The sequence below is a fragment of the Thalassophryne amazonica genome, chromosome 6, assembly GCF_902500255.1.
Source record: "Thalassophryne amazonica chromosome 6, fThaAma1.1, whole genome shotgun sequence".
NCBI classification, from domain to species: Eukaryota; Metazoa; Chordata; class Actinopteri; order Batrachoidiformes; family Batrachoididae; genus Thalassophryne; species Thalassophryne amazonica.
The window spans coordinates 115,182,829-115,195,580 of record NC_047108.1 but is presented as its reverse complement, the minus strand read 5'-3'; the positions used below and the strand labels follow the sequence as shown (position 1 = coordinate 115,195,580).

The 12,752-nt window shown below is 40.6% G+C and overlaps 1 protein-coding gene across 2 annotated transcripts in view; it reads left to right on the top strand.

Moving 5' to 3' along the window:
* kazna (kazrin, periplakin interacting protein a) overlaps nucleotides 1–12,428 on the top strand; it is a 461,830-nt gene extending 449,402 nt beyond the window's left edge. For both annotated transcript variants that reach the window (XM_034173197.1, XM_034173198.1), the window contains 6 exons: nucleotides 109–227; nucleotides 994–1,225; nucleotides 6,305–6,406; nucleotides 6,911–7,077; nucleotides 7,175–7,316; nucleotides 11,172–12,428. In XM_034173197.1, coding sequence (XP_034029088.1) covers nucleotides 109–227; nucleotides 994–1,225; nucleotides 6,305–6,406; nucleotides 6,911–7,077; nucleotides 7,175–7,316; nucleotides 11,172–11,330 — 921 coding nt within the window. In that variant the 3' untranslated portion in view covers nucleotides 11,331–12,428. The remainder of the gene's footprint in view (nucleotides 1–108; nucleotides 228–993; nucleotides 1,226–6,304; nucleotides 6,407–6,910; nucleotides 7,078–7,174; nucleotides 7,317–11,171) is intronic.
* Nucleotides 12,429–12,752: the final 324 nt, after the last annotated feature.

Below are 12,752 nucleotides of genomic sequence, written 5' to 3'. Positions count from 1 at the left end.
TAGGAAATCCAGCCAGTTTACATTATTCTGATCACACATACAGAATTTGCTCTGGCCAGACTGCAGTCTTTGCTAGAAGCAGGTTACGTACCTTCTGACGTTCTGCAGGTTTTACTCGGACTAACGGATGAAGACCTGGAGCTGGGTTTGGGTGTCACCAGCTGCATGCATCGGAGGAAACTGCGTCTGGCCATTGAGGACTACAGAGATGCTGAGAATGGCAGAGGGTGAGGACAGAAACACAAACGTCACATTAGACAGCAATGAAACACAAAGACACACACACAGAGTAAAGACACACACATACAGAGTAAAGACACACACACAGAGTAAAGACACACACACAGAGTAAAGCCACACACACACAGAGTAAAGACAAACACAGAGAGTATAACGTGCATCTGAACAGGAGTGACTCATAACAGGGACATCATATTTATATAGGCCACTGACTGCTCTACGGTGGGGCATAACGGGGCTATAGACCCCTAGAAAAATCAGCACCACCATAACACCAACACAAACATGACATTTGCCACTTGACATCCAAATGAGGGAGTTTATTTAACTCTCTTTGGAGTGGGACTCAATTCTGCAGAGTCTGTTTTAATCTGCAAAATTTACTGTGAAAGAAAAGAGCAAACTGTAAAAATTAAAATAACACTAAAGCCTGACTGATAAGGATCTTTTGGAGACCATTATCAGTATTACACAGTCAAAATAGATTTAAATCCCCTTTATTGAAGTGTTAACTCTATTTACAGAGTTAAATCAAGCCAATCAGTACTAATAGAGTTCATTTACACTATGACAGAGTTAATTTTAGCACTCTGGTGGAGTTGTTTCAACACTATTTGGATTAGGACAATGTGCATCCATTGCAGTGTTGCTGTCATTTAACACTAGAAGGTTTATTCTTCACACACACGGTAGCTGAGACTCACTGAGTCCAACACCCCTATCTGCTGAGTCCCTTGTGCTGTCTGTGTCTAGGCTGTCCAAGGCCGCGGACATGGATCACCACTGGGTGGCCAAAGCCTGGCTGAGCGACATGGGCTTGCCTCAGTACTCACAGGCCTTTCACACCCACCTGGTAGATGGACGCATGCTGAACTCGCTGACACGACGCGACCTTGAACGTCACCTCAACATCACCAAGAAGTTCCACCAGGTCAGCTTGCTGCTGGGCATCGAACTGCTGCACTTACTCAGTTTTGACAAGGAGGTAAGTTCAAATCTGGATCACGGTTAAACAAGCAGCACCAGGTGAAGGTATTCGGTGGTCTCTGCAGAGGACGAGTGGGTGTTTCTTAATGGGGTGGGGGGGGGTGGGGGGGGGTGAGGAAGAGATTTCAAACCTACAGTGTCTGGTTTGGATGTTTGTGTTCCCCAGGCCACGGTCCTGACCAAACAGTGTGGTGCAACTAGAACAGGTGATCTCAGTCTGTACCACTGTGCTTTTGCAAAGAAAACTTGCACTTTCCTACTTCTTCCAATCACATTCACAGAAGCCTTTTACTCCTTGACAATGATTGTGGGAATCTTGGTGGCTTCCCTCACTGGCATCCTTCTTACACGCCCACTGTTTATGAGAACTGTCTACTTCAGATAGATTTACTATATATTTCTAAATTCCTTCAACTGGTTGGGGTGACCAAGTGGTTAAGTGCGCTTGTGTCCAGTGTAGAGCTGCATCAGATGTAAAACGTGTGCCAAATCAACATGCAGATTCACCTTGGAAACAAACCAAAACAAGGGAGCAGCTGAAGGGACCTACTTTTTACCATGATATCCTTTGTTTAAAATTCAAAAACATCACGGGTCTTGGTCTAAAACGTGAAACATTAAAATAACTCATTGTCTATTCAGGATGGTCAGTTTCTTTTGCTTAATAACTGATGCAAGTGAAGTCTAAGACATATTTAGTGAGTTTGATATGTTCATGTATCCATCCCCTGACTGTCTGACTGAACCTGGTTGTAACAGTGATGACTGGTTTTAACATGAATGCTTATGTTTTATTTGTCCATCTTCTGAAAATCAAGAGACCGTGTATAAAAATGGTTGTATTTCCTAAATGGTTAAAGCTGCACTGCCTTTTAAATTTCACAAACCTGATCAAATTTAGTTTCTACTGAAACATGGTGCAAAATTACAGCTCATTTTAATTCCGTGGCAAATATTGTCTTTTCCTTTCGAAACACCATCATGCAGATTAACTGCAGGAGTAAGCATGTGTGCACCACTGATCTGTATATATTACTGGATAGCTCATTGGCCCACACACTCAATACAATCCGCTGAAGCAAACTGGCGGCCATCTTGCCACTCCCAACTTATGCAGACCGCACATATACAGCTTATTAGAACTTCAACAATTTCAACTAATATAACTGAGCCAATTCTCTTATTTTTGTTCTTCAGCTAATGTAAGACTGATCCCTCCTAATCTATGCCTGCCATGAGTAGCTATTTTATTTTTATTTTTTTTCTTTCTTTTATTACTTAGCCACCTTTTTCCTTCTATTCTCACTTACTCATATCTCACTGGGACAAATGCTCAATTCTAAAAATTATCATTCTTTAATCAAAGTTTATACAAGTTTTGTGGAATCATCAGAAAGCTTATATTATATATATATATATATATATATATATATATATATATACATATATATATACATATACATATATATATATATATATATATATATATATATATATATATATATACATATACATGAGGTCTGTGATGAAAAAAGGGGTCCTTTTTATTTTTTTCAAAAAATAAATGGATTTGATTCATATGTTTTTACGTCAGACAAGCTTGAACCCTCATGCGCATGCGTGAGTTTTTCGGAATCTTTGTCTGAATAGCCCACTGCGGATGGTGCGCGTTGCTTTATCAACATTTTTTCTGGACCTGTGAGGGATATCCGAGTGGACACTATTCGAGAAATTTAGCTGGTTTTCAGTGAAAAGTTTAACGGCTGATGAGAGATTATGGGGTGTTTCTGTCGCTGTAAGGACTTCCCATGGAGCGGGACGTCACGCAGCGCTTCCAGGCGCCGTCGTCGGCCTGTTTTGACCTGAAAACATCCTAATTTAAGGCTTAATTCACCCAGGACGTCGTGAGAGAACAGAGAAGATTCAGAAGAGGCTGGCATGAGGACTTTATGCGGACATTCCACTGTTTAAGGACATTTTGTAATGAAAGACGTGCGCACAAATTCGCCGAGTCGTTTCCGTGACGACTGGACGAATCTGTGTGCGCCGCGACAGGAAAAACACCTCTGTGTTGAAAACCATTTGTAAAATTCAGGCGGCTTTTGATGGCTTTCAACAAGTGAGTAACTGAGAAATTGTTTAACAGTTGGACATGTTCCAACTTGCCCGTTAAGGTTTCCAACAGAGGTGTTTTTCCTGTCGCGACCCCCTGCGGTCGGGTCCGGCCCGACATGCGACTCTGCCCGCACGTTCTTTCATTACAAAATGTCCATTAACAATGGAATGTCCGAATAAACTCCTCATGCCGACTTCTTCTGAAAGTTCTCTGTTCTCTGACGACTTACTGGGTCAACAGAGCCTGAAATGTGGAAGTTTTCAACTTGAAACGGCGAGACGCTGCCGCCTCGAAGCGCAGATCGCCGTCAGGCGCCGTGGGCTGTCCTTACGGCGACACTACCAGACCAAAATCTCTCATCAGCCGTTAAAATTTTTTAACGAAAACCAGCTGAATTTATCGAATGGTGTCCACTCAGTTGTGCCTTACAGTTTTGAAAAAATTTTTATCAAACAAAACAGCAGTCTCTGAGCCATTCCTAAACAATGAAAAAATCAACGAGAGGGTGGGCCACTCCTCACTCAAAGACTGCCCACAGACGAATGACGTAACCGACAGGCGTGAAAAAACTCTTGCATGCCCACGAGGGTTCAAGCATGTCTGATGTAATCACACGTGATTCAAATCCATATAGTTTTTGAAAAAAATAATAAGGTCCGTTACTTTTATCACAGACCTCGTATACACACATATCTCCTTTAACAGTGGAATATCCGGATAAAATGCTGAAACCGACTTCTTCTGAAACTTCTCTGTTCTCTCACGGCGTCCTGGATCAATAGAGCCTGAAATGTGGAGGTTTTCAGCTTGAACAGGCTGACGACGGCGCCTGAGAGCGCTGAGCGACGTCTCGCACCGTGGGAAGTCCTTAAAGCAACAGAATCACCTCAAAATCTCTCATCAGCCGTTAAAATTTTCACTGAAAACCAGCTTAATTTTTCGAACCATGTCCACTTCGATGTGTCTCACAGGTTTAGAAAAAATTTTGATCAAACAACGCGCCAGTCTCTCAGCAACTTCTCAGACAAAGGAATTCCGACGAGGGGCTGGACGACTCCTCCCACAAGGAGTGCTCACAGGCGAATGACGTCACCGACAGGCGTGGAAAAACTCACGCATGCGCACGAGGGTTCAAGCATGTCTGACGTAAAAACATATGAATGAAATCCATATAGTTTTTGAAAAAAATAAAAAGGACCTATACTTTATTGACAGCCCTCGTATGTGTACATACATATACATATATACATATATATGTATATGTATGTACATATATATATATATATATATATATATATATATATATGTATGTATGTATGTGTGTGTGTGTGTGTGTATTGGTACCATATCATGAACAGTAGTGGATGGATAACAAAAGTCATGATGGCTAACCAGCGCAGTCTCACGTTTTTTGTTTTTTTTTTCGTGCTGTGACAAAATGAGTCAAATTTTCATGATGGGGTTTTTTTAAACTCATCATTACTAATCCTACTCCTTCCCTAACCATAACCACCCCGACCCCCCCCCCCCCCCCCCGCTTCACTTTTAATTTTGTGCAGCCATTACGGAATTAATCAGAATGAATTTGTGCTGCTGTGATGAAAATGAGGCACTTTTCATCACAATATCATGAACCAATAGATTAATGTATATTTCGTGCTGCGGAATCACAACTTGCCGTGAGACTGTGTTGTGGATAATACAGAAATAGTGGATTTTTTTTAAACAGTTGCACTAAAAGAATAAAACACCACTTAACTAGCTACAGGAGAGTTTTCCCTGCAATGACAACATTTATTACACACAGCTCTATGAGCTTCAGCCTAATATACATAATAAAGCTCATAGCAACAACACCTAAAGCTCCAAAACTATACACAAGGAGACCTAATAAATGTCTTAAAATTTTTTGTCCAACCCAAAACTCAACATGTGGCTACACATGTTGGCAAAGTCACTTATTATGATGATGATGATGATGATGATTATTATTATTATCTTTGCCTATATGCTGGAATAATTGAGAGAACTCTTCAAATTATTGTTCATTACTTCCCATTTCAATCGTTCGTCCATAGCCTTTGAACTGGCAATTTGCGCAGTTTATAGCTGCACATTTAGGTATTTTTTAAACAAAATTACAAAGAATAAAGTTATGTGTGCCTCATTAAAGATCAATAGAAAAGAGCGTTCAGGAGCGGAACATCGGAGTGGTAATATGGTGGCTGGTTTGCTTAAAAAATATTGGCCAATGAGTGATCCAGTGTTATATAGAGATCAGTGGTGTGCACATGCATGAGGTTTTGAGATGACTTTTGACCTGACCCATGGTAACATCAGTAAGATGTCTTGTAAATCACTTGAAAGGCATTATCTGGTTTCAAAAGCATTGCATTTGGGTTTAGAAGTGTTTATTTCTTGCAAACATTTACCAAATGTATATGAAACATATTACATGTATGCAGAAATAAGCTTTTTGGGGCATTTTCCATCATCTTTGTTTGTTTGGTTGGAGCAAGCAGCCAGCTGACATCACAGTGCCTTTCTTTACTCCTATTGGCTATCGCTGTGCACTTCCCAGCATCCTTGCAAAGCTCGGGAGACATCTATGATGTCACGACCAAATGTAGGTCATGGTGTCAGATCACTTGAATTTCTAACCATCAGGGGTCAAAATTCGAAAGTGTTTCCAGACAGTGTGAAATTTGGATTATATTGGCAAAATAATATCATCAACCCCATATTTAGATCCTAAAGAATAAAATTATAGTGCCAAAGAAAATTATTTTTATGAGTTAGAACTTGAAAAATCCCACAGGCTGTACAGCTTTAAAGTGACTTTTTTTCTTTCAGCTTCTCCCTTTTCATTGGGGTCTCACAGCAGATCTGCATATTGATTTTTAAACCACTCAAATTAAAGCAAAAACCTTTGGGGTGAGTTTGTTGAAATTTTTTTTCCAGGCGCTCCAGATTCGACGGATGCAATGTGAACACCAGAATGTGGATCCGTTGGTGTGGACGGCTCACCGGGTCATCAAATGGATCAGAGATATCGACCTCAAAGTAAGCACCGGATCACCGTTTAAGGCCTGAGTACGGTTCACAACAATGTGGCAAAGCCGCAATGCACATACTGTAAACACAAACGTGTTGAGTGCGATAATAACACCACCACGTGGCATTGTGGGAAACTGAGGCTTTTATCTTTAGTCAGCGCTGCTTATCTCTCGGGGCTGATAAAAAGCCTTTGTTACTCGTCTTCTAAAGTTGTTGATTCCAAAAGCTTTCAGATAGCAGCATCTGCGATGTTCCTGCAATATGAATCTCCCCCGTCAACGGTGCCTGCTGTCATAGCGCAGGAAAACATCTTTCCATTATGACACGTGATAGCATTCAGCCAGTGTGGAGATAAGACTCTGTGGACCGACAGCCTTTTAATATCCTCAGCGTCTTTCAGTTCATTCTGAGATCCAACAGCAAACAAATGAGTGCATTCTTTACCACACAGCAAATTTGACTTGGTTATAGCCAAATTAATTAATTTTGGCATTATTTGCACCTGTTCAGGAGTTTGCTGAAAACCTTCCAAACAGCGGCGTTCATGGGGGTGTCATGGTGCTGGACCCCACCTTCAACATGGACACCATGGCCACGGCACTGGGGATCCCCAACAACAAGCACATGGTGCGCCGACACCTTGTGGAAGAGATGAAAAACCTCATTGTTCCAGCCAGGTTAGACTGAGGACACTGTTTGTCTATACGCCGGACAAAATGTCAATCCTGACATCTCATAAACCGCCACCTCTCTCATCCAATCCCGTCCCTGCAGAGACAACGCCAAACAGGACTATGAGCATCTTGGCTTGGGAACACCACCAACCCTGCTCCGCCAAAACTCTCTGGGAAGACCGCCAAGCTCCGCCGGCCGTCTCACCGATGATGAAGGCTCGCTGAGACAGAGAGCGGTCAAGGTACAAAAACTACACAACATTTACAATTTAGTTGCTCTTGATGGGAACAAATACATGAAAAATGTGATCAGATTCAGTCAGATGTGATGATCTACAAGAAGAAGAATGTAGTACATCCAGTATAGGCCCAGGTCCACTGGTGCTGGTGTTGCAGACCAAACGGTCCCCCTAAAAGTCGGTTCCCCCTGATGACGCGGTTCAGATTAACACCTCGTTTCTGCTTCAAACTACCTCCGGTCATCATCTGTCTCAGAGACAGATATCTGAAGCTTTTCTACAACAATCATTTCCACATAAGGGTGATTCTTTAACTACGGGCACTATTGGCCTTGTAAATGTAATTTCCACCACACCATTGTCTTACAGTATAAAGCGCCTTGGGGCAACTGTTTGTTGTGATTTGGCGCTATATACATGTGCTCTGATGTCACTGTTTATCTCCATAGAAACTACCCAAACAATCTTTCATACAAACTGTTTAAAGGGACATTACATTGTTGTGGTGGAAATTACAGCAATAGTGTGGGACAACTACATTTTGTTTAAAAAAATCAAAACAGTTGTATGACATTGAATACCCCAATTATGTTTTGATTATTTTACTGATATTTTATTCAGAGATATTTTAAAACATTAGAAAAAAAAAAAACCTTTCTTTACCATTCATTTTTATCATTGAAGATCAAAAGTCTGGGTGTGGGACAAGCACAAAATGGCAATATTTGCATATAATGATGCTGAACAAAGGTGAAAAAGTCATCATAGACTACTAGAACAAATTTCTTAACACACTTTCATTGTACAGATAACTATAAAAGTGTGAAATTTCCCCTTTATTCTGTTTTTCATACAATATGATCAAAGGACATAATAAGTGCCCATAGTCTAAGAATCACCCATAAATTCAGCATTATTTCATCATAAAAGGCGACGGAAGCAATCAAAGTGCCGCGGCTAAACATGCTGCTAGCTGATGCATTCAATGCACATTGGACATTTCCAAACATCATGGAATTTCACCTTGTTTCTGCTTAAAACTGACTTTGAGTGATGATTTAAGAGGTTTTACCTTTATCATCTGATGGTTAATCCCATTAATCCATGCAAAAGGCAGACCGATTTTTAGGGGCGGACCGTTCGGTCTGTGACACCGGCGTTTTTCAACAGATACCACAGTGTCAAGCAGATGACCATCTACGATTCTGCCTTGATGGCACGCCAGACCACAGCAGGTTTCTTCCACAGCCAAGGCTACTTACCTGTTAACAGCTGGGTTGACTGGGAATCAGAGTGTCTTGGATTGCTACCTTGCCAGTTTGGAAAGTTTGTTGTGTGTGGAGAAGTTCTTTCCCACACAGTTTTCCTCACAAAATCCGCATCCACGCAAAATTAAAGCTAGAAAAAAATTAAAAACCTGCAGTCTGTACCTGTACACTGAAAGTCAATGTGAAAAAAAAAAACAGAACATAAGTCAGAATTTTGTTACAATGTCGACGAATTAGGCTCAAGTTAGTGAAGTCGCTGAGGTTTGTTGATTGTTAGGCATTTGTTTTCAGTTAATTTTCTTCCGAGAAATACTAAATATGTATAAATATTAGTTTGCTGTAATCGTTCTGTCATTCCACCTTTGTTATAACCGGGCATGCCAACCTGGTCTCACGGCAAAGTCGTGATTCAAGCAACACGAAATATACATTAATCTGTGGTTCTTGATATGTGACAAAAGCGCCTCATTTTTGTCACTGCAGCATGAATTCATTCTCATTCATTCCGTGATGGCTGCACAAAATTAAAAGTGAAGCGGGGGGGGGGGGGGGGGGTTATGTTTAGGGTGGGGGGGGGGGGGGAAGATTAGGTTATGGTTAAAGTTATGGTTGGGGGTGGGAGTAGGGTTAGTAATAGCGAGTTTAAAAAAAAGTCCTGTCACAAAAATTCGACTATTTTGTCACAGGAGCAAGAAAAAAAAAACATGAGACTAGGCTGGGAATGCACATAACTGGTACTCATGGTGCTTGTGCATGCTAAAAATAAATGATACACAGCAAGAAAACACAAGGGAAGCAGTCTCATAAGAGGAAAGCAATGACAGATTGTAGGAAAAGTGTTTCCCTCTCCTGTGCATCAGTGATGTCTAGCACACATGAGCACCATGACTACCAGTTAAGTACACCCCTGCTTATAACTGTGACATGTGGATCTGTGCAAAAATATTACCCATATTCTAATTACTGTAATCCACCCACGTAGTCGTCAAGTCAATCAAACATCTTCCCCGCGCACTAAACAAACTTTTCAGTCTGGACTTTATCTCAGTCCTCGCCCTTTGTGATTGAGAGACACCTAGGAAGATCTCATGGAGTCATGACGCTGAGACATGAGAAAAGACATGTAAAAATGCTGATATCTCTGCAGGAGAACAAGACTCGAAGTCTTGAGGGTATTGGTGCTTCTTGTCTTATTGTTTGGTTGTGAGACTTGGATGCTAACCAGTGACCTAAGGTGATGATTGAATGCCTTGATACTAGATCTCTTTGGAAGATCCTGGAATGACAACATGTAGATGTCTCAGTGTTGCTGACCGCAGTGGCTGGGAAAGGTGACTTGTTTGACCTGGATGTGACAGATACATGGTTACTTTTAGTCCATGAGCCAGTCATCAATTTTGACCTAATCGGTACCACTTAAAGGGAAGAAATGACACTTATAGAATCCAGCTTCAGTGTATCATGGCCTACACAAAAATGTATGATAGCCATCCCAGGGTGGTAGCTGTAGCCAGCTAGGGGTCAATGAAGAATTGCACAGAGGTCAATCTTTAAAAATGCTCCAATCATGTTGAAAACTATATCATATTACTTGTCTGATCATAACGATTCCAAAAAGGTATAGTTTCTACTATCTATGATGGAATGTTCTGGAGTTATGGGTTAATAAAGGCAAAAACGGTGACAAAGATCAGTTTCAGTTTGTACGGAGTCAAAAGTTAAAGTTGTGCCAATTTCAGTAAAACATGATGCAAATTATTGGTTGAAATAAAAGGATTAATAAATGCAATAGTTTTGACTGTGTTGAATGTTTGGTCTCCAAAGTAAAGGTCAAACAAGGTCAACGTCCATTGGATTCTATGACATGTGACATATGTTACCCTGTAACATCATAACTAATCATGACAGATGATGCAAACTATTCCTTATTAGAACCCTATTAACCCAAATAATAATTTGCATAATTTTTTACTGAAATTGGAGCAACTTTATATTTCATCCCCTGTACAAACTGAACTTGACCTTTGTCACCATTTTTGCTGTTTTTACTCTATAACTCCAGAACATTCCATCACAGATTGTCCAAACTATACCTTTTGGAATTGTTATGATCAGACAAGCAATGTGATATAGTTTTCAACATGATTGGAGCATTTTTAAAGTTTGACCTCTGTGTAATTCTTCATTGACCCCCTACCTGGCTACAGCTACCACCCTGAGATGGCTATTATACATTTTTGTGTAGGTCATGATACAATGAGGCTGGATTCTAAGTGTCGTTTCTTCCCCTTAAGTGGTACCGAAAACCTTCTTGGCTCATGGACTGTTTCGAGAGGTACTGCTGGACTGGTTGTCTGCCTGACTGGTTGCTATCCAGGACCCAGAGTCATTCTATGGTGTGTCAGTTGCAACAACACACAACAGCAGCAAGTGCTCCAAAACCTGACCTGCATTGGGACGATGCATATAAAGTGCATGAGAGATGACACGGTTCCGTTAGAAGACCTCTGCACATGACTTTAGACAGTTAACACTCAACGGGTTCAAAACAACAAAACTGTCCGTCTGTCTTGTCTGATGTCTCTTCCAGCCTCCGTTGGGGTTCAGCCCTAAAGGCCACAGACGGCGGGACTTGAGTTGTAACAGCAGTTACGGCTCTCTGCCACGTGAGGTTCGAGACGACACTCTACCCAAAGCCGAGGGAAGTCCGATTGGCGGCTACGCCAGTGTCGAGGTCACCAACGTGTGAGACCATTCATCAGGACTCCACCAACAGCGGCTTCATTCAGTATCAGCAGAACACGAGATTATTTTTTATTAAAAGATGAGCCTTTAAAAAACAGATTGCACTTTTTAGATGTTTTCTTTAAGATCCTTTTGTTTTTTAATGAGAGACTTGTATGTGGCTTAAATGCCATTTGGCCGTTTGTGATGTGTGCAATATCTAACCGCCAACAGCAGGATCAAGAGACTGACTCCAGCTAAATTATGATTTATTTTTCTATTTTCCTTGTGTAAATGGTTGTAAAACGAGCTGTCACTTTGTTGATTCATTTTTAACGTGCAGCCTGTGATTCAGACGGAGATAGATTTAAAAAGAAAGAAAAAAGAAACCAGGGCAGATGGCAACATAAAGTAATCTTGGATACGAGTGTCAAAATATTCTTGGTTAAATGTCTGTCATTTGTTCCCAGCTGAAGACCCTGAAAACAAAAACTCTGGTTGAATTTTAAAGATCTATTTTCTGCCTTCAGGGGAAAACTGCAGTATATTTTAAATACTACTGCCAGTCTGGGAATGGAACCGGGACACTGTGGACAGAAGAGGACTTGTTTGTCATTTTTCATCGGGCACATTCACAATGTGCCCCCCCCACCCCGAGCTCCCTCTACTGGTACTTAAGAAAAGCAGTGGCTTCCACAAAAAACCCTGAAATAAAAAAGTGATTCATTCCAAATCTTAAAAAAAAAATAACTTTCCTCCTTCTTTTTCCTCTTTGTTTAAAAAAAATCAAATAAAAATAAAATAATAATAATAATAATAATAATTAGTGGTGATTGTGAAGTGAAAGAAAAAAAAACCTTGGAACCCCCACTGTGTTCTTTGGCGCCCCCTTAAGGGGGTCTCGGACCCCAGTTTGGGAAGCAGATGTTCTGCTTCTCTCTTCTGATGCTTTTTCATCACCGTAATCATAGAACATATGTGAACAATGTTTACAAAAGACGCCAGCAGAGTTTTTCATCTGTGGAACTTTGAAGCTAAAAGGTGAACGAGTGAAAAAAGTGTAAAACGGTAACAGTGTTCCTCATCAGGTCATAAAGAATAAAGATGTCTCAGTTTTGACTGGTTTGGTTTGCTTTTTAAAAAAAATAATGTATTACAATAAACAAGATCAAGTTGAAAACAGGTTAAAAAAGAAATGGCTAAAGAAATCATTTAACAACACACAATATCTGAAATTACCATGAAAATTAAAGTTTTCCTAATTATTTTTTTATTTCGCATGTGGAGGTAACGTTTATTCGATTATATGGAAAAATATTATAGTTTTGATCAGATTTAAGCTAATGTTGATGGAATGGAAAAGACAGTGTTTGGCTTGCAGACTAGCAGTTGAGGGCATACTCCCCTTGGACACATTATCTACAAGAGACAGAGGCAAAGAGATGAG